Raw genomic sequence first — 26,557 nt, 5'->3', positions numbered from 1 at the left:
CCCCGTTATCCGTCATATGGCTTGGCTTCATGCCGCCGCAACGTGGGCAGTGTACCGTACCCTAATGCCAGTGTTATAGATGCTACCGCCTCACGACCATCTAGCGTGGCTCGCACAAAGCAATAATACAAGCTTCAGTTCTGGCTTTAGAGCTTGCCTTCCCATGTCCGGCTCGTGCGAACCCACGATGTACTTGCTGCCTACTCCTCACCGTCACAACATTCCCCCGTTGATGCTGGCAACTTTATCACCCTTTCCGCGCGGAAATCTTGAAGGTCGTTGCGTGTTCCCAACACGCCTGCCTCACAACGGCGTTGAGGTCGTACCTGGCGTTAAGCTTGACCAGGTCCACCTCCCAGCAACTGGACTTTCCGGTCGTCGGGGTTCAAGCCGGGTATCTACATCTACATTACACCCACAACTTGCCCCGCGGTTGCTCTGGTGGGTTGACCATTTCGTAAGCCTGTCTGGGACCATTTTTGGATCGCTCTCTCCGAGATACTTCGCTTCCTCGCGGCATTTGGGACCTATCCCTCCCTCAGTGTACCAGTGTAGCCTCTATGCCTGTTGTCTGTCGCCATTGTCCGCCCTCACAGGGCACACTGTACTGTTCCAGACTCAAAAGACTCATGTTTTGCAAAACAGCGTTTAGACGACAGAGGAACAGACACGGTGGCGGATCCGAGCACATTCAATGATCCAGAGTGCAGAATTGTGCCGATGCTCGGGACCGCGGCCGTTGGCAAGGAGAGACTTGGAAACATTCCATGGATCAACGAGGTGGCCCGAGGCCGACACTGGGAGTGGGCAGGAAGCATGGAAGGAAGTATGCATCGGATGGACGAGACTGGTATTGGTTGTGCGGGGTAGGTACTAGTGCCAGTAACCATGGCGTGCTTCAACATCTTACAGTGGCCTGTCACGAGGTAACAAGCTACAGGGGCAAGTGTTCAAATGGAATGTGGCGGGTTGCGTATGTCAGGATGTTGAGCTTACAGCCATGGCGATGACCGAGGTCGGTTGGGCGTCGACGGTGTCTCGGTCGGAGTGGAGTGGGCAAGAGTGTACGAATTGGACGAAGGGTAGGCGGACCTCATGTTGACGGCGATGCAGTTAGGGAAATGCGGCGAGTCGACGTAGCCGCTCGACGATCCACCTATCTATCGGCGAAGAACGTTCTTTAGGTTCTTGTTTGGGGTACAGCCTGATCGCCAATGGCCAATGGTCAGTCGAGAGCTGGTGTTACCCAGAGACCAGGGGCTTTGCACAGGCAAAAGGCGCCACTACCCGCGGTGGAGCCAGGACACGCGTGATGATGGATAATGCTTGACGGAAATGGAAAGTAGCTGTATGATGACGAGGATGATGTTTGGTTGCGCGACTGGCGAATGAGTATGACGATTTGATGCGAGGGGCGGGCGATGACGTCCGGGGATCGAGATCCAGCGAGTAAAGGGTTCGGCGCGGCATAGTTGCGGAAGCTGCTCCGCTCCACAACGTGGGGGACCTCACCGGATCACATGACAGCGAACTGCACCGGGCACTGCGTGTTGCGTTCGCTGCGCCGCTGCTCGACACATCACGGATATGCTGGAGCTGTATACCCGTCGGCACAAAGCGCACTCATGCGCGCTCGCTCTTGAAGCCATAGTAGTCGCCAACGCGCCTCGTAGCGTACTGCAGCAGCTCGCGTCCGCGCTCCTCGCCGTCCTTGTCCTCGTTACCGCGCTGTTTGCCTGCGTCAATGACAATCTCGCCCACGCCCGCAGTGAGGAGCTCGCCGACGTCCGCGTCCAGCGTGACGGCCTCGCCCACGAGGTCCATGAGGCCCACGAGCTCGCCGAGGTCGGCCAGGAGCTGCGTCTCGGCCTCGCTCCCCTTTGCGGGAGGGTTGAGGGCGGCAAGCTTGCACAGACGATGTAAGGCAGCGCGGTCGAGCGGTGTGCGCGGCACAGAGGGGATGGGATCCGGCAGAGGGGTGACTGGCAGACCAAGGTCGGTGGTCTTGACGGACGGACGGAGGGGAGACGACGCCGCGGTGGAAGAGCGCGAAGAGGTGGACAGGCAGCGTGTGAGACGCGCCACTAGGCGATAGCGGGCGAGCATGGCGTGTATGTCTGTTATTTTGCTGTGAATGAGATGCAGGTATAGTTGCTCGCTGTCAAAGAGCGCTTGCTCGTCGGAGACTGGCCGGACTGCACCCAGAGATTGGCTCCGTCGTGTGTGTCCGAGCTGGAAATTTTGATTCCGTCGGTCCACCTCAAAAGTTGACGTTTGGGTGGCAACAACTGTACAACACACACACAACAACAAACCATGCCAAAGGTCGTCAAGGAGAGCAAGCGCAAGGCCGCCGCTACCGTCTACGAGGCCCCCCATGCCGCCGCTCCTGCCGCCGTTGTGGAGGACGAGCAGCCCGAAGCTGGCCCTTCGACTGTTGCGCGCACCCTCCCTCCCATTGCCGGCCTCGAGGACGAGCCGTCCAAGCCGTTGACCGGCGAGAAGAAGAAGAAGTCCAAGGCGCGCACGTCTGGCGTCATCTATGTCTCGCGCGTGCCGCCTGGTATGACCCCGCACAAGGTGCGCCACCTCATGGCGCGTTGGGGCGAGGTTGGCAAGGTGTATGCGCAGAGCAGGGATGGTGAGTGCCGTGGTCTCAGTCGAAGCTGGTGCAGTGGATGCAAAGAGGGGGTTGCCAAGTTATATGGGAGACCAGCAGCCCAATCTCCCTGCAATACGGTTACCGTGTTCCCACAGCGATTTGCAATCACGATATAGACGCTGACGTCTCTCCCAGCGGCGACCGGATACAACCCCGACCACGCCAACAAGGAGAAGAAGAAGCAGCGTCACCAGTCGGCAAACTTTTCCGAGGCGTGGGTCGAGTTCCTCGACAAGAACGTTGCCAAGACGGTCGCCAACATGCTCAACGCACAGGTTATTGGCGGCAAGAAGGGTGACCGGTGAGTAGTGGCAACGAATGGGTGTGGGCACTAGTCCTCGCCGTGTCGTGCCATCCCTTCCCAGTGCTGTTGCTAACTTGTCCCCAGCTGGCGTGACGACGTGTGGACGATGAAGTATCTCTCGGGTTTCAAGTGGGAGATGCTTGGCGAGCAGGTCGGTGAGTACAGCTAGGTGACCCCCTGATCTCAGCTGCAAGGGACTCCCTCTGACCACACACCAGCCTACGAGCGCAACGTGCACCAGTCGCGCCTGCGTACCGAGATCACCAAGGCCAAGGCCGAGCAGGGCGCATACCTGCAAAACGTCGAGCTGGCCCGCGTGCTCAAGAAGCGCGAGGAGAAGGCCGCCGTCGTTGCGGCTGCCGACCCCGAGGCCAAGGGCGCTGCGCCAGCCAAGAAGGACGGTGCCGACAAGGGCAAGCGTTCCTACAAGCAGCGTGCTGTCGCCGACCGCGCACACGGTCTCGAGGCCAAGGGCATGGACAGCGTGCTTGGCAGCATTTTCGGCTAGGCTCCGGGTCGTGCTGAGCATGTGGACTTGATATTTAGAGTATGTACCTATGAATAACCCTCATGAGACTCTATGCGCTACCGCTCCGAATCCTTCCTATACTACTCATCCCGCACCTTCTCGCAAGTGAACTTCCTCTTACTTAGTCCCACTTGAGGGCCCCGAATCACCATTCCCGCCTGCATCGGCTGCGGTACCAATATCTTGGTCGCTGCCCTTCCCACTGTCTCCAATACGGGGCGGTGTATCGCTCGGGCGGCGCATGCTCATGCTCTGCGGCCAAGGAAGCCAAAGCGGCTTGATCTCAGGCAACGACAGTGGATCGAGAGGCCCGACGGGCTCGAGCGGGACAGACTCGAGACTACTCCGCCGACTGTCACTGAGCGTGGCACCCTGTGTCGGCTGGAGAACTGGTGAGGCGAGGGTTTCGTGATGATGATGCCCTCCTTCTTCTTCTTCCCTCGTACGCGCAAAGCGTACTCCTCCCCGTCTTCTCCCACTCTCTGCACGCCCCACGCTCCGGCTCCCCTCGGCGCCGGCACCCGCCACGGCGCTCTCGCCCGACATGGGCCGCATCCCGCTCTCATGCTCGTGGTCGTGCTCGTACTGCGGGAACCCCACGCCCCAGAGATCCGACGACGTGTCGCCCGACACGTCTGCGTCGGCTTGCGCAGCGGCGTTGGCGTTGGCGGCGTCGACGTCGGAAAAGTCGCTGTCGCTGCTGTGGCTGGCGTCCTTGCGGCCCAGGATGCTGGCGATTCCCGCGATGCTCGACCGCGCGCGGTGGGCCAGGTGCCCGGCGCCAGCGCCCAGCGCCGCAATCCCCGCAGTCATGCCTGCGGTCGTGCCGAACGTCGAGGCCGGCGTGGTCGTCGTTGTCGTGGTGGTGATGGTGTGGATGGGGGGATAGTCCTTGGGCGGGACCGGTGGCGGACGTCTCGACGCGGGAGTCATGTCCGCCTTGAACTCTTGCCACGCACGGTTCCGTGCTCCAGGTGGTCGGGGCTGGGGTGCTTTTCGCACGCGGTACCGGTCGCCAAAGAGCGCATACAGCTGGTCCTGTTAGCTCACCGTGTAGATGGTATTGTGAGAATCCCAGAAACCGAGAAAGGACCGCGTTTATGGTACCAAACCCAGGAGACTGGAGTCTGCCGCACGAGGCTGTACTCACCGCCACAAACAAGAGTGCCAGGGCGATACTGCCAAACACGAGCCCCAGCGCAACGGCCTCTGCTTGAAAGGTCTTGAGGGGGCCCGAATCGAGGGCAAACTTTGTGCACAGTACGCCTGTTTCGCCTGGTCGTGATGCACATGTAGATGTAGATGTAGATGATGTTGGTAGTGCTGTTGTTGATGTTTTGATACCACCTTCGGTTCCCGATGCCGGCGGGAATGTTGTGCTGGTCGAGTTTCGTGTTGTTGACGTCGACGTCCGTGTCGTTGTTGTTCTCCTCGTTGAGGAGGTACGTCTGCTCGACTTGCCGGTGGACGGTGCATTGTTGGTCACTGGTGCGCCCACCGTCACTGTCGGTATATTCCCTGTCGTCCCCGATGTTTTGACGGTTCGAGCAGTGGTTCTCGACGTGCGACTTGTTGTTGTTGTGCTGCGCCTTGTATCCGCTATCGCAGCGGTCTGTTGTGGGTCCGGGAACGGCGCAGGCGCTGCGACAACGCTACCGCTCACGAACACGAGCGCTGCAGCGACGACCAACGAGGGACGCATGTGTCGTGAACTCGACGAGGAGGAGGGCAGAGGGGAGTCGCTGGCCTGCTTGCCTTTCGACGGGGTGCCCGTCACCGAGAGGCGTAGCCGTGAGCGTCACGCGAGTCGAACAGGTGTGGATCGTGTACGTAGTCGAAGTCTAACGCGGATAGAGAAAGTCAAAGGTCATGGAACGTCTGTCAACAAACATTGCCGACGACGGGGTTCAGTGGGAGGAGCAAGGACAAGAGTGCCCGAAGAAAGCGTCGGTGTCCATATGTGACTGGTGTACGACGTTTTCGCCAGGCATGTCATGTTCTATGTTCGTGGTGAGCATACGCCATCCACATACTGTAAGTACACGGCCGTGACAGTTTGCCGATTGGCATCGTCTGTACATAAACACCAGCGTCCTCTGCCTGTGACACCCCGCCTGGTCAGGCCCCTTGGTCGCTGCTAACCGACGGTCCTCAGGAACTGGCAGCAAACATCGCTGGAGCAACTCACCACGCGGCCACGCGCGCACCAAGGCCACCACTCTCACCGTATGCCGTCGGCCTCGCCAACTTTAGCCCAGTGCAGGGCAGCCAGAACACGCGGGAACTCGGTGCCGGCATTTATGAGGTGCCACCTTTCCACCACAGGCTGCACGAGGCTGGCGATATTGACCACTCTGCAGTGTGGACCGTTTAGCATTCAGTGCCTCGGTGTCGGCAGGATGAACACCGCGATGGTTCAGCAGAAGATGAGGTTCTTGTCCATAGTCGCCTGGCGTTGAGACGAGGTGACGATAGCCAAGGCACTCAACCGCCCGACGATGGGGTCTTCTGGTGAGGCAGCTAACGTAAATGCGGCGGCACTGTGGTACGTGCGATGGTCCGTCCCGCGGGTTGAGTTTGGCTGGTGTTTGGGGGCGAGAAGGGTGGGATGTTTCACATGGTGCATGTGTTCCACCTTTTGACCATGCTTCGTCCAGGCGAGGACACGGTCGACATGCCATGTTGAAGATGCAAACCATGTCGGTGGCACCTGGGCAGTAGGGACAATGTTGGTTCACTCGCCAAAGTCTCCCACGGTCGTCTCGCGCCTCCACCCCACCCAGGCTTGTCCATCTTTGTCCGAGATTTCCGCCAACGACAACGACCACAATACACCCACCACTCAACCACCATGCTCAGTCTCAGCAGGAGAACAGCTCCCAGGACAGTCACCATAATCGCAGCGGCGGCGGCGTCGTCGTCGTCGGCATCTGCGTCCGGGTCTGCGTCGACCGCTCCCGCCGAGTCGACGCCCGAGGCGCCCGCACCGTCTCGTCGGAGACGTCGACAGGAGCAGCCCGTGGACGGTACTGTCGACCTTGTTGCGCCGTAAGTGTCACACCGTGTTGTGGAATGGATATGAGACTGTTCTGGAGGAGGGCTCAGGTGCTGCTGCTGCTTGCCTCGAGGACCCAGCTGCCAGTTCACCTCCGTCCCGCGCTCCCTCTCTGGCAATGACAACTGACACACCCAGACCCGACCCGCTCTCCAACATGCGCCCAGTGCTCTACGCCTCGCCGCACCGCCGCCCTTCCAACTCGCCTTACAGCGCGTCCGAGTTCCCGGCCTCCATGACGGGCAATGCGGCGGTGCAGTCCGAGCGCGAGATGGCGTGGACGATGATGCGCGAGCGCGTGGACATTGCCAACCACAGGTTCTGGGTGAGTTGTTGCGGTCGCGGTCTGGTGGCTGGGTAATGTGGGCGGGGAGTGGACTCTGGGACTTGGTTTCCTGGGACACAGAAATGCCATGCGTGCCGGACATCCTCGTGGCCCAGCGTCCACTCGTCGCCGCCCACAACCCTCATCTGCGACCCAGCGGTCAACGCCCAGCGGCCTCCTCTGCTGACACTCCAGGCGGTCTCCAACGCCGAATTCCAGGCCCAGCGTGACTCCCGCCTTGCGGCGCTCCCGCCTGCCTCGGACCCACCGACAAAGGAAGACGAGGCGGCGCGTGAAGCCGTCCTGACTCAGTTCTACCGCGACTGGCAGATTGGCACGCGTGACCGCCAGCGCGCGTGGGTCAAGCAGTGGTGGAGCGACGTCTGGCGCGGGATCAAGACACAGGCGAGGGTGTATGTTGGTCGCTGGGTTTAAGTGCTGGACGGGAAAGGGAGGGCGAGGTGATGGGGAGAAGGAGGGGGCTATGTTTTGGGCGGGCTGGCCGAGATGTACACCACTGCATTTTCCGACGTGTTGAGGCTTGAAGAGAAAACAGTGTGGCCCAGTGGTCCAGTGATGAGAGGTATAGTAGTACATCATGCGTGACAACCACCGTACCCGTCCGTGTCTTTGTGACTGATTCAACCTGCCCTGATCCGTGTCACACAGCGCACGCAACTGGAAAACACAACGTTGGACCCTTTGACGTTTTTGGGTGGCGAATACTGCGTTTACAAGAGACCCCATCACCCGGCGAGAGAGCGAGGGCGAAAGAGGCCAAAGGCCAAAGGACGCACAGACGAGGACCAAGCAACAGACACTGATGGATGATGCGGGTGGTGCATGGTTGGGAGCACAGGAGTGTACTTGCGGACTGGGTTCGCACCGCATGAGCAGAGGAGCAGCATTCAGTGGCACGGTAAGCCCATGCTCAGACTTGAGCCTGCCATTGGTGTCACGCATGCATGGCGACAGGTACATAGGTACATGAGAAACACGAGCGGGCTGGGCTGTGCCCCGGACGTTGCCGAGACCGAGAGTGTGGACTGTGGGCACATGCGTCACACACCTGACATCGAGTATGAGAAGCGCGTACTCAATATTTAGGTAGTGTTGGTCTCAAGTCTGACTTCAAGCGCCGAGGGTCTGGTGCTGAGGTGGTTGTACCGAGTTGGTATTGTTGTGCTAGCTAGAAGCTGATCACCCGCCAGGCCTGCTATCTATTTGCAAAGGGGTGTCACTTGTAGTATCTGTACTCGGCCAAGAGTACCGGAATTTCCAGCATGCTATACGCATACATATATGTTTTCCATCCCGGAGGCTCTGGCGCTTGGTTGGCCGCAGTGGTGTTGCCCATCTCGTGAATGAGAACACGAGCCAGACGGCTACAGTTTGTCCTCATGTTCCTCTTGAGTTGCACGGTGAAGGTCCATTTGTCCGGTAGATCACTGGTGTCCCAGATCACCTCGGCCACCACAAGTGGGATCTCACAGGTCTCTGCGTCGAGGATGCGAGCATTCTTCAGCGCCTCCATGATCAGGCTCGAGCCAGGGGTGATGGCTTCCTTCTGGTACTCGCCATCCAGGTGGAAACGCGGTAAAAGAAAGGTCGCACAGTCAGACGAGAGGACGTCCAGGAATTGCCTGTCCTGAACGTCGTGCACGACCAGTCGGACGTGGTTGAATAGGTGTGTGTGTGCCAGGTGTCTGGTCGTCTGGGAGACTTGACGAAGGACGAGGAGCGTGTCCCTGGTAGATGCCGCCACAACCGCCTCCAGAAGGTGGGGGTACATGTCCATGTCCAGCGACATTTTGCTCGTATGAATCTTGATGCGAGGGGCTGGAAAGTGCCGCCAGCGGGTGTTTGATCATGTGTTTGGGTAGTCGCGCAAGACTTACACCGCTAGATTGTAATGCCTGCCAATCGAAAGGAGTGAGATGGCGAGGGATTTGAGTACACAAAAAGCAAGTGTGAGAAAATACATTCGCTAAAGATGAGAAAGTCACCAGTGCGCGAAGTGCCACTTCCGCATTCGGTATCGGTTGTGGGGACGCACATACTTGGCCGCAAGCGTTTCTGTCTCTGTTCTGTTAGGTTATAAATTTAATGACAATAAGCATGTGTCAGTGGGCAGACTTGGACAAGCATGTGTGCGCGTGGCAATTGCACAATAGCACCGGGGACATTTCACTTATAACAAACAGTTTCCAGTCGATTTAATTGCCACAGCTTGTGAAAACATCTCGCTCCCAGGGAGTCAGTGGCGATCAGTGGGGAGCAATGAAGTTGATGCTGTCCAAGCGGGGATGACAGTGGCGGTGTGTACACTCCCCAGCGGTCCAACGAACACAACCCCAGTCCTCTTTGTGTTCCTTTCTGCGCCACCATACCATTCATTACCTCTATTACTACAACCTAGCTACAACCTAGCTGCGCGACCCAGCCGACGGCTTCCGCTTCATATCCTTCATCTCATACCGCTCGCCTCCGCCCTCGCCACGCGTGCGCCTGCGGGGCTTGCGCGACCGCAGCCAGGTCGTGAGCAGGCTGACCCAGGCCGCCACGAGGCCGACGGGCGGGACGAGCCAGCACAGGCGCCACCACCAGCCCGTGTTGCCTCCCTGCTGGCGCTTCCAGCGGGCGACGGCGCGGTCAACCTGGGCATCGAGGTCGGCTAGCGTGCCGCTGTTGTCCAGCACAGTGGTGGCGTGCTCGAGCTTGGCGGCCATGGGCAGCTGCGCGGCGATACGGTTCTTGGCCTGTTCCTCTGTGAGAGGTGGGGTCTGCGGGCGCGCCATGAGGCGCGTGAATTGGAGTTTCTCGTTTCTGAACAGAGCAAGTAAGCGCCATGGTCGGGACGAAGCGAAGCACCGCCGACCGAGCCGTCACGTCACCGTTCCCACTCACACGTAAACCACACACACTTCGCCGACCCACTTCCACAGCCCGGCCTCAACGAGGAGGGGCACGTCGAGGATGACACACCACTCGCCCGACAGCCACGCCTTGAGGACGCCCTTGACCATAGCGTTCTTCACCCGCGGGTGGATGACGCCGTTGAGCCATTTCCGCTGCTCGGCGTCCTTGAAGACAATGTCGCCAATGGCCGCGCGGTCCAGGCTCACCCCGTCGGCGAGGAGCACGCGGTCGGCGCCGAAATGCTCCACGACAAGCTTGTACCCGCTGGTTCCTGGCGCCACCACGTCGCGCGCCAGCACGTCGGCATCGATGATGGGGAGGTTGTGACGCTCGGCGAAGAGCTTGGACACGGTCGACTTGCCTGGAACAACGTTAGTGGGGACTGGGGCAGGGAGGAACGGTAAATGCGTACCGGTGCCGATGCCACCCGTGAGACCAACAACTGTGGGTTAGCTTGAGACCTGCGACCACCTTAGCTTACCGAGCATCTTTGAAAGGTGTGAGAGTGGTTGAGAGTCGATGATGTTGTCAGTCGGCCTCTTGGTGTGCACCGGCGACGGCTTCAGCCGGCGACCGGCAGTCAGTCACCCAGGGTTTGGGGACGATCACGTGATCTGATGGATACCAAGTATCGGCCTTGGTTTACAGCTGCGAGCCCGTGGCAGGGCTCGTAGTGTGTTTTTCATATGATGGCCCGGTGGCGACAACCACACATGTCAGTCCATCTACTTCATCTACTTGGAGGTCTCGGTCACCGTGGGCCTTGTGCGGGCACGATCATGAAAGGTTGAGTTGGACAATCAATACATGGATGGTACAATTACGGATGGCGATACTCAAAGTCGTGATCATTTCTGATAGGTCCAGTCACTCTTCTCAGCCAAACCACCACCTCTGCTCCCAGTACATGCCCCCACTCATGCTCTTCCAGTGCTCCGTTACCGACGAAGCTTTCGTGGGCTCCATGCTGATATGCCGAGAACTGGGCCCGAGGTTCAAATCATGTCGGTCGCGCTCTCGCCGGGGAAGACCGTGGGTCACGGCTGGTGTGGGTGCGTCCTGGGCCCGGGTGGTGGCCTCCCCCCAGCCAGGTTTGAAGAGGTTGAACTCGGGGGGAATTTCAAGAGACGCCACGGCGTCGGGGCTGGAGTTTGAGGGCCCAGCCTCGGCGTTGTTGGCTTCTGTACTGGTCTTGTCGGCCTTGCTTGCGTACGAGTGGGTTCCGGGTAACCTCGAGTGGTCCTCGTACGTCGTTTCGCCCCAGATAGGGCGGAGGATGGCAAACCCCGTGGTCGTGTTTGGTGGCAAGTGAGCGTCGTTGTCACCAATGGGTCCTGGGAGCCTGGGCGGAGGATTCGAAACAGGCAATGCTGTTGTTGGCCTCACATCGTTGTCATACTCCACGTCGCACCACCCAGGATGGAACTTGTTGAAAGGGGGAACATGGGTCACTCCTTCAGGACCATTCCATTGTTTGGGAAGATCCGCAAGCACTCCCGATGGGCGGCTGCCGTGCGTTTCACCAGCTTCGGTGGGCATGCTGGGCGCGGCTCCAGCACCAGCTCCGTTTTGTCCTCCTTTATCGGCACGGCTCGGAGCCTCGGCTTCGAGATGTTCCTGGTCATCCCAGTGGCTTGTCAGGTCGACAAGCCGTTCCGCAGAGTGCAAATCGTGCCGTTTGCGCCGTGGAGGTTCACGAGCAGGTTGTCCTTGTGCACCTGGAGGATTAGGCGCAGCGAAGAACACACTTTTGGCGGTCTCACCCCATGCGTCGGCGATCATGTCGTTAATCTCAGAGTGCCGCTTGCCGTCTGCCGAAGTGAATTGGGAGCCCCGCGCCTGACTCCCATGTGTGGGATGATGTTCCCAGGACATCGTATCAAGTCGGGCGACGTTCTCCGCCAGGCGTACATTGTGCAACGCCCCAGCAGGGATGGCGGTACCTCCAGGCGACCTCTGCACCGGGGGCATGAAGGGGTGGTCAATGTTGCGCGGCTCGCTTGAGTCGCCCATGGTCGTATCGCCTCCAGAATCCACTTCGCCACGGGCGGCTGCGGCGGCCTCGTCTTCCGCCATGTGGGCCATCTCGACCTGTGCAAGACGAGTGCGGAAGAGTGCGGCCATGTCCTGGATTGCAATGACAATGTCGCGCCAGTCCGTCATCTTGCCAGTGCCTGGTAAATGTCAGCTGGGCCGTACCACGACTTCTGCACCCAACACTTACCCTCGTCGCCACATGCCAGCTTTCCGTCGATCTGTGGTCCCATGACGACATATCGGAGCTCTTCACGGATGGCGCGCAGGTGCTTGGCAGTGTAGGGGTGGTCGTACATGTAAGTGTTCATGGCGGGGCACAGAATCACTGGTGTGTGCGATGGCAGTGCGCGAAGGATAGATAACTGCTGGGTTAGAGAATGGCGGTTCGTAAACCCACAGCTAGGTTATCGCAAAAGCCAGAGGCAATCTTGGCCAAGACGTCGGCGGAGCATGGTGCGACAACGACAAGATCGGCCCATCGCCGCAACTCGATGTGAAGGATTGGGTCGCCGATAGATCCCCAGTCCTGGGCCTGGTCAGCTTGCTAGAGAGACGAAGGAAACAGCAAGACAAGACTCACTGCCCACTCATCCTTGTCTGTCCACACGCGTACGCCAAAGTCTGGCTGTGTCCCAGGTCCAGTGCTTTCGCCCAAATTCCACGCCCTCTTCACGGCGTCGTCGACTTGTTGTTGTGTGTGGAAGTGGAGGGACGCGTCGGTGGCCACGACCTGAAGTTGAATGTCTGGGTCCTGCAGGTTAGCTACAGAGGTTTCGGTGAGGGGGGAAGGAAGGCAATGAAGGAAGGAAGAGAAGGAAGACACAGGAGGAAGCGAACGCGGAACCGAGGCTGGGAAACGCAACGACGGATGGCGACAACGGCTGCTTGCATGACGAGCAAGCACACAAGCATGGGCCACAGCACACCTCACAGCTCTTGACTCGCTGACCATGAACCAGGGTGTGGCCTGTGGCCTGTGGCCTGTGGAGATTGTGGATGGAAATCGCATCCGCCACCGGTTAGAGTGAAACCGGGTGCTCTGACCCATCCCATGCCGCCAGCAACCCACGCATGGCCGGCCACTGAACGCACAGACGCCGCTGGCCACCGCGTGTGTACCCACGCCGAACAACCCACGCCGATACGTCTCCACAACCCTCGACCCATGGCCATGTCGGCATGTGAACCGACTGGCCCACTCCCTGGACGCCGACAATAAGGGGAGCAAGGTTGGAACTCACTTTGGACAATGACCCAACCATGTCGGGCACCTTTACGCTCGCGACGCTCCCGGTCGCGACGAGGACGACGCGAAACTTGCCATCTGGCTTGGCGGGCCGGTTGTCTGCAGAGACAAAGGGCCGCCGGGCCTTGATAGGTGGTCTCTGGACCGGGGTGGCCGAGCCGGCAGCGGCGGCGTGCAAGTGTTCGTGGAGCTGCTGCAACTGCTGTAGCCTCGGGTCCATGAGCTTTGGGCGTTTTGTGCAGCGCAAGGTTGTGAGCGTGGGCTGTGCGTGCGGGAGCAGAGAAGCTGCAGAAGCAGCAGAAGCAGCAGCAGCGGTGGTGGCGAGGGTGTGGCGGCGTAGGGGTGCTTGCGGCAGAGGGATGGATGGTAGTCTGCGGGGTATCGGCATGGGATGGACGATGTGGTGGTGACGACAGGTGGACTGATCGCCCACTCCCTGCGCAGGCCGATGACATATGGGGGGCGACCGCCAGGCCAGTCCGGGGCCCGATAATGGAACCGCGAAAAGCTCTAAAATCCCACACGCTACAGCTCTGCCAGCAGACACACCTTGTGGCCTCTGTTTTGTTTGTGCGCACCAGAAGAGAAACCGATGCATGCACTGTCCTGCTTGGCATACCTGCATGCATATGCACATGAGAGCAGCGAAAATCGGGAGCATGCATGCATGGGCGCTAGAGCCGCCCAAGACCCGTAGTTGCCGGAGAGCCTGGGTTGTGGAATTGAGAGGTGGCGTGGGCGGCAGTGGAGCGGCATGGATGCTAACTTTTTTTTTCTCTCTCCACCAAACCGGCCAGCCGCCAGATGCGCACGGGACGCCTGTTTTTTTTTTTGTTTTCTTGTGACTGTCCCTCCGCTTGCAATAGCTTTGCGTACGGCCGCGTACGGTGGAGGGGACAGACGGGGGGGCTCTGATTGTATACGTGTGTACACGGACGATGACCCACGACTGCTGCCGCTGGCTGGGCCTGGCTGGCTGGCTGGCTGGCGCTGGCTGGCTGGCTGGGATGTATCACTGTGTGGGTCTACCGGCGCGGCCAAAACTCACCGCGTCCCTGTCCACCCTGGACCCGGTTTATATCTCTGGCCCATCCGTTGCATCCATCCTCCTCTTGTCTTTTCTCTTCGTCCATACATAAACTCTTATAACTTTAACACCCCCCTCCTCCTCCCCCCCCAACCTCTCCCCCTCACACTCCTTTCCCTTTTTCTTCTTCTTCTTCACCATGCTCGCCCAGTACTTCAAGCCGGGTGCGGGTCCCGTCATTTCGGCCATCAAGTCGACCTGGTCTGCCGCCAACCTCCCCAACCCCCCCGTCTGGGCTATTGACTGGGTCCCCAACCAGTCCCTCATCTCAAACAACACCGAGGTCGCCCTTGCCGTCGCTACCTACCTCGCCGTCATCTTCGGTGGCCAGGAGTGGATGCGGTGAGTCTTCATTTTTTCCCCCTTCCCATCTATCTGCGTGGACGACGAGAGTGGTGTTGGGCAAAGGCGATTTTCAGTCTGTCACCGTACAGACGCGCGCCGCACCGGGGAAAAAAAAGGTCCAACAAGGCGCAGCGGTCCCGTTGCCTGTTACCACCCAGAATGCGTGTAACCCAGCGGTAACGGGGGGGCCAGCATGCATGCATCGAGCTCGCCAGACTCGCTGGTGGGCACTGTTCGGCGCTGTGGGCGGCTGGCTGGCCCAGGCTGTCCCGCAGCGACGTGGAGTGCGCTCTGGCTGCAGTAAGCCGCGGCGTGCGGCGCGACGCGTCGCGCCAGAACCTGAATGCACGCACGCACCCCCTATCCAGCGCTGGCCAACCAGCCAGTCGCCCAACCACACCTCCCACCCATCCTCCCCATGCAGCCAAGCCTCGCCGTCCCCCGCCATGTATCTATAATCGGTGTGCTTGCATGCTGACACTCGTCTCTCCCTCTCTAGCAACCGCCCCGCGTACAAGGCCAAGTTCCTCTTCCAGTGCCACAACCTCTTCCTCACCACTGGCTCGTTTGTCCTCCTCCTCCTCATCCTCGAGGAGATTCTCCCCCGTCTCTTTGACAATGGCCTCTACTGGTCCATCTGCTCCCCCAGGGCGTTCAACAAGACCCTCGTCACCTACTACATGATCAACTACTACTTCAAGTACGTCGAGCTGATCGACACCGTCTTCCTTGTCGCCAAGAAGAAGCCCCTCCAGTTCCTCCACGTCTTCCACCACTCGGCCACCGCTGTCCTCTGCTACACCCAGCTCGACGGTGAGACCGCCGTCCAGTGGGTCGTCATCGGCCTCAACCTCTGGGTCCACGTCGTCATGTACTACTACTACTGGGCCACCGCTGGAGGAGCCAAGATCTGGTGGAAGAAGTACCTCACCACCATGCAGATCACCCAGTTCATCATCGACATTGTCGTCGTCTTCTTCGCCACCTCGCAGCACTTCTTCTTCCGCTACAACATCCCCCTCCCCTGGGTCGTTGACTGCACCGGTGCCGAGTACGCCGCCCTCTTCGGCTGCGGTCTCCTCACCTCGTACCTCTTCCTCTTCATTGCCTTCTACAAGAAGACCTACAACGCCACCAAGGCTCGCGCTGCCGCCAACAAGAAGGCCCAGTAAGCGACTCGTCTTGCGAGGCACAACGGAATTCTTGGTGTTTGGGACGGCGCTTCGTCTCTCTCCCGGTACCCTTGTTTTCCCCCAACCCTAAACCCCCCCACAAACGAAACCACCCACGACGAACGAGCAACGACGGAGGAGACAGCGAGGAGCAAGAAGCGGAGCGAGACGACGACTACGACGGCGGATGGCGGATGATCATCATCAGATCGGGCCAGTCACACTTGTGGCTGTAGCGGCTGGCACACCACGCTTTCTACACTTTGTGTTCTTCGCAGGACCCCCCGGATGGGAGGCGTTCCCTGTAAGAAACCCAGTGTTGCAAGTGTGTGTGTGTCATTCCATCTCTTCTTCTTTCCCTTCCTTCTTCTTTCTTCACTTCCTCTCCTCAACACCACCCCCTCACCCACCCCCTTTTTTGCGTACCCCCCACAACTTCCCCCCCACGTACACAACAACAACCAACAGCACCTTTGGCGCACGCCCAGGGCACCACATCCCTCATAGAGCTCGGTGATGCAGCCTGTAATCGATCGCGCATGTGTGGCTGGGGATCTGGGGACATGCCAAAGCAAAGAGGGACACCCACAGATGGAAGGAGGATTTGGCGTGGGATATGACTGATAAGCGGACTAACTGTGTGGCGTGGGATGGCGCCGACCCGAGAACGAGTACAGCAGAGCCAAGAAAGACAGAATGCAAGCCGAGCAGAACCGCCAGAACCCAAACAGGCCACAGGAGGCGTCATCCACAACATCCACGCCCACATAGATGTCCACCCATGCATGACACACGGGTCAACGCCCGCAGTGTAACCATCGTATCGGTCGCGCTCTGTGCCCCCCCCCACATCGTGTCCCCGCCCACTGGCCACTGGGCTGTAATCGAAGTGGCGGAGAGAATGAGACAAGACACGACGACACATGCACACATGAACACATGATAGGCACGGATCAGTTACGTGGGGACCGGCGGTGGGGACTATCGGACAAACCGCGTTCCGTCGCGGGAACCATGAACCATACGTTGGGGGGCGCGATAACGGGTCGGGAGCAGAGCAAGTTGCAGCGGAGGTGTGGTTGTCGACAGCGTGGCCCTACTGCATGTGTGTGGCGCCAGGTGGTGAGAGCCAGGTCGGGTTGACCATCCACTAGCCGCTGGCCGCTGGACGCGGGCGGATCAATTATGCATACAGTCAACCATCTCTCTCTCTCTATCTACACTTGTGGGAGCCGCAGCCTCGCAGGCGTGTTTCGTTTCACCAGCGGCGGTTCCATGTCTCTTTCTCTTTCTCGTCTCTTCACCGCGCGTGCCCCCGGTCTCGCCAAACGATCTACTCGCGACCCTTGTCGGCGTACGCCTCGTCCATCGCGTTGGCGTCCTTGATGAGGAACGCCCACCACGCAGCGCCGAGGGGGATGGTCGCCGCGTGCCAGAGCGCGTGCGCGTCGAGTACACGGTGGAAGGGCGGGAAATCGAGAATCTCAAAACTCATAGCGAGCAGAGTGAGGACCACGAGGACGGTGGGCGTCCAGCAAGTCTTCGGCGCGCTGCCAGCGGCGCTGCTGTTGCTGCTACTGTTGCCGCTGCGTCCACCGCTCAGCGGGCGCGAGGAGGAGTATGGGCTCGTAGGGTACGGTACGGGGAACCACGAGGGGCGGGCGACGAACGAGACGCTCCACGAGATCCACAGGAGGTTGCCCAGCATCCCGAGGGAGGCGGCAAACGCGACGTGGTAGCCGTACGGGAAATGGTCGAGGGACGAGACATAGATGAAGTGGCCCACAACGATGAGGGCGAGCACCCCGCAGACGGGATACAGGAGCGGCGAGGTAGCGCGGGGAGTCTGGAGGCGGAAGATGCGGACGACGGCGTACAGCATCGTGATGGCAATGGTGACCGTCGCAGAGAAGTAGTCGAGGCGCTCTGTCCACCAAAGGTCTGGTCAGTTAGCACAGCGCCAGACTTCGCTCGTTGAAACACGGGCTGTCTATGCAAACTCACCTCTCGTGTGGAACACGGTGCTCCAGACCCAGGTGTTGATCTGGGCGAGGGCCGCAAGCTTGAGCCACCACTGGAGTCCATTCTCCTTCCTCAAACCGCTGCAAACGTCCTTGAAGCCAGTCCAGTGGATCCACGCGTTTCCAATGGAAAAGATGACGCTGGCAGGCTCCTGCGCACCCATAAACCTGTAAAAGGCCCATTTGCCAAAGAACTGGTGGTAGTGCTCGTAGCCGCTGTCCGAAAGGTCGGTGAGGTGGTGGGCGCACACGTAGCTGCACTCGCCCGAGCACGACCAGCCCAGCAGGCGGAGGTACAGTGGAAGAGCCCCATGGGTACAGTTTGGAAGACAGGCTGTGTGACAGTTCGTAAAGGCTCCATGGCGGTCGCCAGAGGATGCAAAGGTCGAGGACGCGAGGAAGAGCAGCAAGGCAAGAGCCATGACGGGGAGGTACGCTGCGGGGCGGATCGCCGGCATGGCTGTAGAGGTTGTATGTGGGTGTCCGGTCCTGGGTATGAGGAGGTCGGCACAGGTGGCCGATGGTATCGCTAGCTCGCTAGACGACGTGGCTGGGAATGAGCGTGAGCTAGGGATCCGAAGATGGAGGCATAGAGCGAGCTAATGAGGTGGTGATGACGTCGACACCATTCCTCGCCCCGTAGCTCCCAAGAGACACTTACGTCGTAATCCACGTCGGTATCTGAAGGGCAACGAGTGAACGTTGATCGAGGTCTCGACCAGCTGAGCTTGTGTGAACGAAAGGGAGAAGGAGAGAGTTACAACCGGGTTGTCGCCCGCTATGCCATGGGTGTTGACGGTTGCCGCTTTTGGGCCCCGCCTTTTGTGCCATGTGCCGAGTGCCAGATCTCCTCGATCCTCGTCTTTACTACAACTCTTTCAGTCTCTCCCTGTCAACTCTTACACTTCTTCTCGTGTAGCAGGCCATTCGATCGGCCAACTCGGCCGTCCGCAAACCATGCCGCGCATCCCCGCCGAGTTTCTGGAAGCACCACTCACCCCGCCGCAGTCGAGCACCCCGCAACTCGACGCCCTCGAGCAACAGCGTCCCCTCACCCGACGCGTGGGGAGCGTCGACTTTAATGACCTCGTCCACGACCATGTCCTTGAACATGAGCTCGACGATGTCAATGCTGCCCTGCTAGGCGCAGGACGTCCACCTCGTGCTCCACGAAGGAAAGGTGGTGCCAGAGCACGGTTGAGGAACTGGAGCAGCCAGTCATTCCGCGTTGCTGGCGTCAAGGTGGGTATCCCATGCGCAGATACAAACTACGATCACTCCAGCTGACAGTAGCAGCTACCATACCCGCTCATTGCGCTCCTGTCCGTTCCAATAATCATCATCCTCGTCTCCTTTACCCGCTCCACATCCCCAACCTACCACCCCCACCTCCTCTCGAACGGCACCCACCTCTTCCAGCGCACAACCGTCCTCGTCAGCCTCGACGGCGTCCGGCCGTCCTACCTCCAGTCGCACTCAGCCCAGCTTCCCCACCTCCTCTCGTTGGAACGAAACGGCGTGTCGGCTCAAATGCAGCCCAGCTTCCCAAGCCTGACCTTTCCGAACCACTGGTCCATGCTCACGGGCCTGTATCCCGGTGTTCACGGGATTGTGGCAAACGAGTTTTGGACACAGGAGAGGGGGGCGTTTGATTATGGCAACCGCGACAGTTGGGATCCATGGTGGTGGGGCGGGGAGCCTATGTGGAGTGTCGTGCAGCGTGCTGGGCGGCGAGCGGCCAACGTCATGTGGTGAGTGCAGAGTGTGTGTTGCCGATGACGATTGTACTGGGCTGGCCGAATGCGCTCTTGCGTATAAGCTGTGTGTGTCGGCATATGTGTTTCAGCTGTACAGCGTACAGCTGTATTGTGTGGCTTCTGCAACTGCCTGTACCCAGATGATCTCCGCTGACACCCCTAGGCCTGGCCCACCGACCACAGCAGCAGGCATCTCACCGCACCACTTTGTTCCGTACAGGCGCCTCTCACCCCACGACAAGCTCTCGCTTGTCACCCACTACTTTGACCAACCGCCAACAGAAGCGCCGTCTTTGATCCTCGCCTACCTCCCGGACGTCGACCAGGCAGGTCACGCCGCTGGTCCAGATTCTCAGCGCGTCACAGACGCTCTGGAGAAGGTGGACGAGTTTGTTGGCGAGCTGGTAGGCGAGATTCGAGAGAGGAACATGAGCCATATCGTCGACCTCGTTGTAGTCAGCGACCACGGTGAGTTTCTCGGCGGACACCGGAAACTCTGAGCGACCTAACACGCTACAGGTATGGCCCAACTCTCCGCCTCCCGACTGCTCTTCCTGGACGACCTCCTCGGCCCCGACCTCTATGCCGACATTGCCCATCGTGACGGCTGGCCAGCGTTTGGCTTGTGGTTCAACTCGGACGTCACCGACTACACGCCCCACGTTGCACAGCTGGAATCCAAGATGAACGGCAGCTTCTCAGTGTACACGCACGAGACTATGCCTGAGCGATGGCATTTCGAGGGGCCCAGGGTGGCGCCCGTGTATGTTGTCCCCGATCTGGGGTGGGTGGTCACAGACCACGTAAGTAGCCAGCTGCCTTCTTTACGCCTGCACCTGTAGCTGACAAAACCATGTCAGGACGAGTATGAGCGGTACAAGGGCTTCCACATCCTCGGCGCGCACGGCTACGACAACACCTTCCCCGAAATGCAGGCCGTCTTCTTCGCACTTGGTCCTGCCGCGGACCAGATACGGGACAAGGTCGGCGCGAATTCGGCGGCTGCAGAGGGCACTCTGTCCGTCAGTGAAGAAGTGGCATGGACCGTGGACGAGGCGGCCGACGCGGAAACCTCAGAGCTGAGGAAGCGTGAGGTCGACGCCGATGAGGGACAAGTAGGAGGCACAAAGCAGGGTTGGGCCTCTGTACACCCGCCTGTCATGTCCAGTGAGTCCTCGGCGCGATATGGCGTTTGTGTTCATCTATCGCTAATGCTCGCCCCGCAGCCTTCGCCAACCTCAACATCTTCAACCTCATTCTCCGCCTCCAGGGCGTGGAGGAATACGCGCCGCCCAACAATGGCACCCGCGGTTTCTGGGACCATTACTTCTAGATAGTTTGCACAACCATGCCTGGCAGTAGGCTCGGTGAGCTCTGCGAGCCAGGTTGTACCATTTAGTATAGCCACAAAGCATCCAATATAGATTTTGCGCAACGACCGGCCAAGTTGAGTGGCTCTGTCTCCTGATGGTGGTCGCCGCGAAGCCATGTGGGCCACACCAACACGGGTCGGTTGAACGACTCAAGTGGCAGCATAATTGCTCTCAAGTCGCCTTTCTCAGAGACGAGTGCACTGTACTGTACGCGGCAGGTATAACAATGCAAAATGACATCATGTATACGTCGAGAGAACAAGATAAGTAAGGCTCTCTGGGTTTACACCTCGGGCTCAGGCTCCTTCTTCTTCTTAATCTCGACACGGGTGATTTGATCCGCGGGCGCTCCCTTGAGAACACCGACCTGTTGGCGGAGCATCTCGACCTGTAAGTGTTAGCAACGAGTTGTAGGGAACGCTGCGATGAGAGGGGGTGGGGTTGGGGCACCTGTAGCTGGCAGCTACTTCGCCTAGCTACTTTGTGCCGTCCGACCACGGCACCACAAATGGCCTTGATGAAGGGCTGCAGGCCAATTCCCTGGTGCAGCCTACTGGGATACCATTTGAAGCCCATCCCGTTGCGAGGTGACAGGCATACTGTCGCCTAGCTCGAGCACTACTCACAATCTCATCTCCCACATCACCCTGGATGACAATCTCGTCCTGGCCCTGGGGGTTCTTGCTAACGCTCGAACCCGTGGCAAACTTGGACGCAAAGAGCTTTGCCGCCTTCTTCAGGTCGACGCCGAACAGCTCCAGGTTCTGGATATGGGTAGCGTGTTTGCGCTTGGTACGTTCGCTGCGCTTGATGATGATTTTGGTGGCGTCCTTCTTCTTGGCCTCGGCCTCAGCCTTCTTCTCAGCCTTGGCCTCGGCCTTGGCAGCGTCGGCCTCGAGCTTCTCCTGCTTGTCGAGGGAGAGGGTGCCGATGCGTGCGGCGAGGTTACCTGGCCGTGTCAGCTGGAGGCACTTCGCAAGGGTGGCGGCAGCTGGATGTTGGCCGACTGGAGCGCTGCTGGAGCTGAAGCGGCAAATGCTCAGCTCCAGCCATACTCCACTATGTCATCCCTCCCTCCTAGTGCACAAAGAAGGGGGCACCCAGCGCCGTGCTGTTCTCACCTTCGCCCCAGACACGCTCGTACTCGGCCTTGTCGTTGCTCTCGAGCCAGGTCTTGCACTTGGACACACTGGGTCCAAACTCGCAATACTCGGTAGGGAGGCTACAGATGGCACAGTAGAAGGCCTGGACAGGCCTGGACGAGGGGCCGGCGACGGACATGGTGACGGAGATGGAGAGAGTATAGAGTGTGTAGACGTAAAGAGATTTCGAAACATCCGTCCCAGATGAACAGATCATAGACGGAAGCAATTTCACATGGCTGCGCGTCGTCCAGTGTCGTCACTGATCTGAACCGTCATCCCCTTGTCCGATATCCCATTCTTCTCACTCTCACCAACACCACAACAGCGCGCAATGTCCGCCAACGAGGAGGTCCGCGTCGCCCTTCTCGACATGGGCGTCGACGCGCCCAAATCTCACCAGGCGGCAGTGCGTTTCCATACCGTTGACGCCGCCATCAACTGGGTTTTTGGCGAGGGCGAATCGGTGGGTGGCAATGTTCGCAGATGGTGGCCCCCAGGCTGCCGCTGCTGCGTAGCGGGCTGTATATGATACAGCTAAGGTCATAACTTGTTCGTGGTTATCTGACTCATGCTCTTTCAGTGGACACCAGAAGCGGAACCCACGCCATCGTACAACAACACCGCCTGGCCAGCTGAGCCCGCTGCCGTCCCAACTCTACCACCTCGGACCGGCAATCCCTTCCGCCCCGGCCCAGCAACTCCATACATCTCCCCAGGAGCAGGTCCCGTCCGGCTCGACAATGATGACGATGACGAGGAGTTGCTGATGGCGTTAGAGCTGAGCCGGAGGAACCCCGACGAGGACACCCAGGGCGGTGCCGGTGCGAGTGCCAGTGGTGGCGCGGTGATCGGCACGACCAACCTGAGCACCAGCGCCCCGACCGCAGCGGACGCGGGGCTGTCTCGAGAAGAGCGTGAACGGAGCGTACGTGCGTCGGCACCGCCACCTTCCCCACACAGGCAGAACAGCGACGAGCCTCTCCTGGCCTTTGGACCGAGCGAGCGGAATGACCTCGACGGCAAGCTCGCAATGGTGCCAACCGGCGCGGCGGCGAGCAACAAGGAAGAAGAGGATTTCCAGCGTGCTCTGCAAGAGTCTATGATGACTGCGAGCTTTCATTCCATCCCGAGCGAGGAGGAGAACATTCCAATCCCAGTTGACAGGAAGCCTGGAGCGTGAGCTTACTGTTCGCGGCAAGAAACTGACAAGCAGGCCCGTGGTGTACCTCACTGTCCAAGCTCCCGCCTTTGCTGCCAACCTGCTGCAGGCATTTGCAGCTGTCCCTCAGCTTCGGGACGTGTTTGCTGGTTTGGCTCATGATGTTGATGACCCACAAGGTAGGCATCAGTATGGCGACATTTACTGACGGCTCAGAACTCAACGCACTGCAAGAGTTGATGAGCGAGCAATATTCCGGCAAGGAAAACTTCGTCAATGTCGACAACCTCGTTGCCGGCCTAAACAGCAGTTTTGAAGTCTACTCGCCCCGTCTGCCTCCTCACCAAGAGATTCTCGAGCGGTGGCTTCCCCGTGTCAGCGACCTGCTCGTTCAGGCTGCCGGCACCAGGTCTCAGCTCATCGACTTTGACAATGCTTTAGGCGACTTTTATCGCAAGCCCGAGCAGTGAGCCTGGACCGTCTGGCGGCAGCTGACAGCAGACTCCTCATTACCCGCCTGTCGTCCGCGCCAGATGTTCCTCACCCCTACGTCGAATTCGGGCGCGGCGGCCTGTCGGCGCCTACTTCTGTCCACCCCAACCTCGCTTCCATCCTGTGGACGGCTGACACCCCAATGGAGAGCATTTCGTCTCTCGCTGACATTGTGTTCGTCTCCCTCCGCCGCACACCGGGCATCTCGGTGCAAAAGTGGGACCTCGAGCAGGAGATTGTGCTCGACAGGTATCTCACGCACAACGCTGTGTCGACGATGCAGGTCCGTGCTCAGCAGAGTGCCATCCAGGGCGAACTGAAGAGGTTGAAGGAGCAGGCTGAACATTTGAGTTCTTTCAGGGTGGGTCTGTGTTGGCGGAGTCTCCACGCTGACCCAGCAGGGCAACAACATCCCGGACGCGATCCAGACGCTTATCAAACACCTCTCCACCACCTCGTCCTTTGACAACGTGCAAGCCGAGACTCGTACCGAACTCAAGACCAAGCTCGAGCGGATCGCCACAACGATGAGCGACAAGGCTGCCCGGCTTCAAACAGACGTGGCTGACCGTGAGAAATTGGTATCGGGAGCCCTCTTCGAGACCGCCGACCCTACCAAGAATGAGCACAAGTACATTCTCCGCGCTATCTTGTGGCACGACGGTTTCATGACCCCCGGCAGACACCTGTTCACCTATGTCCGCGGCGACGTGGACAAGTCTACAGGCGTGGCGGACTGGTGGCGCATCCAAGACGATGCCGAGAAGGTGTCCTGGGAGGACGTGGCAAGCGACGTCACGGGCCAGTTTACCGACGGTGGACCGTACCTCCTCGTCTACAGCCGGGAGGGAAGCCGTCCTGCTCTTCCGAGCCCCGAGCCCGAGCCCGAAACCTCAGCCGAGAAGCAGATGTCGGTCGACAGCGTTGGCGGCAGCATCCCCATTCCGGTCGGTACGGGTCCCGCCGACGCAATTAGCGTCGATGAGGAGCAAGGGTTAATCGACCTCACCGACACTCCCAACCCCGAGGAAGTCAAGCCTGCCCCGTCGACCATGGATGCACTTGTCACACCGGCCGAGGGCGACACCGCCTCTCCTGCCGCGGTGCCAGGTAGTATCGAGGTAAACACCGCCGTGCTCCCCACAGCGCTGCAGACCACCTCCCCAGTCGGCAGCATGAGTCTCCCATCCGTTCCCCTAATCTCGCCCCAGGGCTCTCGCTCGCGGTCGTCCCAGTCGCAGAACTGGATCCCCGGCGCGCGTCGATCCACGTCCCCGAAGTACCACGTCGGCGGACCCCGGCCGTCGCCGGGTAGCCTGCGATCGCCGAGGGCGGACGCGAGGGAGGTGAGCGGGAGTGGGAGTGTCAGTGCTCCGGTCCACATGGACACTGGCGGGTCGTCGGGGAGCAGCATCACCGCTGCAACTGCGTCGACGGAGACCGGGGCGGAGTTGGAGACTGGGACGGGCACGGAAGAAGAAGCTAGATTGCAGGAGAAGAAGGATACACAAGAGTCACAGAAGGACGGGGATGGGGATTTGTTGATGTAGATCACGTATAGGTGGGGGAGTAGAACCTCATGAACCTCATGCATAGGTCTCTTTCTAAAAGGTTGCGGACAAAACAGTGCGGTGTGTCGGCTTATTGGATCATGATCATCCACGCCAAGACGAAGAAGAACAGACACAGGGGGTAGACTGCCAACATGGTGCGCTGGGAGGGCAGTCCCGTGCCGTTGAAGAAGTTGACCGAGGCCCACACGCTCCATGCCCAACACGCCAGGGAGACGGGGACTCGCACGTACAGCTGGTGGAGCAAGAGCGCGACGATGGAGGCCAGGAGAAGCGGTGCGAGCGCGTAGCCGATGACGCAGAGACCCTGGAAGAAGGACCTGTTGGGCAGTTAGAATCGGGATTGCGTTAACTTGTGAGATGCACGCACACTTTCCCGCCGAGCAGCTTGGTGTTGATTGTCACCACTGCCGAGCCGATGGTGACGAGCGAGATGACGAGGGAGAAGACTTGGAGGGACTGGTCCTTGGGCGACTGCGTGTGTGAGACGATGTAACCGGTATGATAGCTCTACACCCAGCTAGCACGGGATCATGGCACTGTAACCTGGTAGGAGGCGGCCATATACACTCACGTCAAGACTCAAAGTAATCGCCAAGGACAGGCAGATGACGAGCGGACCCCAGAGGTCCCAGTCGCTGGTGGGGGTCAGCAAGTGAGCCCGTATGCGGTGCTGACAGCATCTGCAAATGCCAGATGTCCGCAACAAAGGGGATAGATCATCTGGAGAGCTATTGTAGCAGCGTAAAAACTTACCGCAAGGCCTGTGAGGTTCCACCCTTGGGAGGATAGAGCACCTGGAGGAGCTTGGTGTAGATTGACCTCAGGTCACGCATCTGGCGTGTCAGTGAAGTCCATAGCGATGCATGGAGCGTGAGAGGTACATGTAGTCGGCTGGCGTCCGGCACAGTGCAGCCGATGACCGAGTTGGGCTTATACCTCCCTTCCCCTCATGTCAACAAGCACCGAATACTCACAATAGTGGCGCTGACGGGCTCATCGAGCGTCGACTCGCCAGTGAACCGAGTCTCGAGGCGGACGCCATTCCAGCTACTGCTGCTTCCACTGGGGGCACTTCCAATCCTTCCAGACAGAGCAGGCTGGCCGCCCTGCCCCTGCTGCTGCCGCTGCTTTCCCGCTGCGTTGGCTGAGCGCGGTGGGTTGCTGGAGGACGACGAGGCTGCTGGGGCAATGTCTGGGGCAAAGGAGAGAGCGTCGAGGTCGTCGTCGTCTGCTTGACTGGGGGTGTAAGTTGTATGAATGAGAATCGCAGCTTACATGATATTTGATGAGGGGAGTTGCTGGTATGCCATGTTGTTGGTCGATGGATAGGGAGAGGCAAGGCGGTCGATGAACGC

General features: G+C 59.4%; 14 protein-coding genes across 14 annotated transcripts; 5 read left to right on the top strand and 9 right to left on the bottom strand.

Annotated features, from left to right (window-relative positions):
• Positions 1 to 1,623: 1,623 nt before the first annotated feature.
• EHS24_003284 (uncharacterized protein) lies at positions 1,624 to 2,106 on the bottom strand (the record flags this gene model as incomplete). Its single annotated transcript, XM_028618976.1, has 1 exon — positions 1,624 to 2,106. The coding sequence occupies one exon, from the start codon at positions 2,104 to 2,106 to the stop codon at positions 1,624 to 1,626; it is 483 nt and encodes a 160-aa protein (XP_028472864.1).
• A 210-nt stretch (positions 2,107 to 2,316) lies between these two features.
• Positions 2,317 to 3,474, top strand: ESF2 (RNA-binding ATPase activator esf2; the record flags this gene model as incomplete). The annotated part of the gene is made up of 4 exons (XM_028618975.1): positions 2,317 to 2,641; positions 2,798 to 2,963; positions 3,051 to 3,121; positions 3,185 to 3,474. The coding sequence occupies 4 exons, from the start codon at positions 2,317 to 2,319 to the stop codon at positions 3,472 to 3,474; spliced, it is 852 nt and encodes a 283-aa protein (XP_028472863.1).
• A 138-nt stretch (positions 3,475 to 3,612) lies between these two features.
• EHS24_003282 (uncharacterized protein) lies at positions 3,613 to 5,387 on the bottom strand (the record flags this gene model as incomplete). The annotated part of the gene is made up of 6 exons (XM_028618974.1): positions 3,613 to 3,876; positions 3,991 to 4,527; positions 4,646 to 4,704; positions 4,760 to 5,107; positions 5,159 to 5,336; positions 5,382 to 5,387. 6 exons carry the CDS (start codon positions 5,385 to 5,387, stop codon positions 3,613 to 3,615), a joined length of 1,392 nt encoding a protein of 463 aa, XP_028472862.1.
• Positions 5,388 to 6,346: 959 nt separating this feature from the next.
• Positions 6,347 to 7,310, top strand: EHS24_003281 (uncharacterized protein; the record flags this gene model as incomplete). Its single annotated transcript, XM_028618973.1, has 3 exons — positions 6,347 to 6,543; positions 6,689 to 6,875; positions 6,957 to 7,310. The coding sequence occupies 3 exons, from the start codon at positions 6,347 to 6,349 to the stop codon at positions 7,308 to 7,310; spliced, it is 738 nt and encodes a 245-aa protein (XP_028472861.1).
• An 802-nt stretch (positions 7,311 to 8,112) lies between these two features.
• EHS24_003280 (uncharacterized protein) lies at positions 8,113 to 8,685 on the bottom strand (the record flags this gene model as incomplete). Its single annotated transcript, XM_028618972.1, has 1 exon — positions 8,113 to 8,685. One exon carries the CDS (start codon positions 8,683 to 8,685, stop codon positions 8,113 to 8,115), a length of 573 nt encoding a protein of 190 aa, XP_028472860.1.
• A 616-nt stretch (positions 8,686 to 9,301) lies between these two features.
• EHS24_003279 (uncharacterized protein) lies at positions 9,302 to 10,282 on the bottom strand (the record flags this gene model as incomplete). Its single annotated transcript, XM_028618971.1, has 4 exons — positions 9,302 to 9,701; positions 9,813 to 10,155; positions 10,207 to 10,236; positions 10,276 to 10,282. The coding sequence occupies 4 exons, from the start codon at positions 10,280 to 10,282 to the stop codon at positions 9,302 to 9,304; spliced, it is 780 nt and encodes a 259-aa protein (XP_028472859.1).
• Positions 10,283 to 10,670: 388 nt separating this feature from the next.
• Positions 10,671 to 12,127, bottom strand: EHS24_003278 (uncharacterized protein; the record flags this gene model as incomplete). Its single annotated transcript, XM_028618970.1, has 2 exons — positions 10,671 to 11,968; positions 12,019 to 12,127. 2 exons carry the CDS (start codon positions 12,125 to 12,127, stop codon positions 10,671 to 10,673), a joined length of 1,407 nt encoding a protein of 468 aa, XP_028472858.1.
• A 74-nt stretch (positions 12,128 to 12,201) lies between these two features.
• EHS24_003277 (uncharacterized protein) lies at positions 12,202 to 13,297 on the bottom strand (the record flags this gene model as incomplete). The annotated part of the gene is made up of 3 exons (XM_028618969.1): positions 12,202 to 12,357; positions 12,412 to 12,582; positions 13,073 to 13,297. The coding sequence occupies 3 exons, from the start codon at positions 13,295 to 13,297 to the stop codon at positions 12,202 to 12,204; spliced, it is 552 nt and encodes a 183-aa protein (XP_028472857.1).
• A 1,006-nt stretch (positions 13,298 to 14,303) lies between these two features.
• Positions 14,304 to 15,681, top strand: EHS24_003276 (uncharacterized protein; the record flags this gene model as incomplete). The annotated part of the gene is made up of 2 exons (XM_028618968.1): positions 14,304 to 14,506; positions 15,009 to 15,681. The coding sequence occupies 2 exons, from the start codon at positions 14,304 to 14,306 to the stop codon at positions 15,679 to 15,681; spliced, it is 876 nt and encodes a 291-aa protein (XP_028472856.1).
• A 1,333-nt stretch (positions 15,682 to 17,014) lies between these two features.
• On the bottom strand, positions 17,015 to 18,160 carry EHS24_003275 (uncharacterized protein; the record flags this gene model as incomplete). The annotated part of the gene is made up of 2 exons (XM_028618967.1): positions 17,015 to 17,622; positions 17,686 to 18,160. The coding sequence occupies 2 exons, from the start codon at positions 18,158 to 18,160 to the stop codon at positions 17,015 to 17,017; spliced, it is 1,083 nt and encodes a 360-aa protein (XP_028472855.1).
• Positions 18,161 to 18,659: 499 nt separating this feature from the next.
• EHS24_003274 (uncharacterized protein) lies at positions 18,660 to 20,792 on the top strand (the record flags this gene model as incomplete). The annotated part of the gene is made up of 6 exons (XM_028618966.1): positions 18,660 to 18,944; positions 18,999 to 19,453; positions 19,623 to 19,927; positions 19,979 to 20,262; positions 20,320 to 20,626; positions 20,686 to 20,792. The coding sequence occupies 6 exons, from the start codon at positions 18,660 to 18,662 to the stop codon at positions 20,790 to 20,792; spliced, it is 1,743 nt and encodes a 580-aa protein (XP_028472854.1).
• A 323-nt stretch (positions 20,793 to 21,115) lies between these two features.
• On the bottom strand, positions 21,116 to 22,113 carry TMA22 (Translation machinery-associated protein 22; the record flags this gene model as incomplete). Its single annotated transcript, XM_028618965.1, has 3 exons — positions 21,116 to 21,220; positions 21,459 to 21,781; positions 21,954 to 22,113. The coding sequence occupies 3 exons, from the start codon at positions 22,111 to 22,113 to the stop codon at positions 21,116 to 21,118; spliced, it is 588 nt and encodes a 195-aa protein (XP_028472853.1).
• A 195-nt stretch (positions 22,114 to 22,308) lies between these two features.
• Positions 22,309 to 24,978, top strand: EHS24_003272 (uncharacterized protein; the record flags this gene model as incomplete). The annotated part of the gene is made up of 7 exons (XM_028618964.1): positions 22,309 to 22,440; positions 22,558 to 23,153; positions 23,191 to 23,315; positions 23,353 to 23,602; positions 23,638 to 23,989; positions 24,030 to 24,907; positions 24,975 to 24,978. The coding sequence occupies 7 exons, from the start codon at positions 22,309 to 22,311 to the stop codon at positions 24,976 to 24,978; spliced, it is 2,337 nt and encodes a 778-aa protein (XP_028472852.1).
• A 291-nt stretch (positions 24,979 to 25,269) lies between these two features.
• Positions 25,270 to 26,512, bottom strand: EHS24_003271 (uncharacterized protein; the record flags this gene model as incomplete). The annotated part of the gene is made up of 6 exons (XM_028618963.1): positions 25,270 to 25,519; positions 25,570 to 25,673; positions 25,774 to 25,837; positions 25,956 to 26,035; positions 26,177 to 26,438; positions 26,478 to 26,512. 6 exons carry the CDS (start codon positions 26,510 to 26,512, stop codon positions 25,270 to 25,272), a joined length of 795 nt encoding a protein of 264 aa, XP_028472851.1.
• Positions 26,513 to 26,557: the final 45 nt, after the last annotated feature.

The sequence above is a fragment of the Apiotrichum porosum genome (genome assembly GCF_003942205.1).
Source record: "Apiotrichum porosum strain DSM 27194 chromosome Unknown scaffold_15, whole genome shotgun sequence".
Taxonomy (NCBI): Eukaryota; Fungi; Basidiomycota; class Tremellomycetes; order Trichosporonales; family Trichosporonaceae; genus Apiotrichum; species Apiotrichum porosum.
Note: the sequence above shows the minus strand (reverse complement) of the source record. Positions and strands in the feature narration are given on the sequence as shown.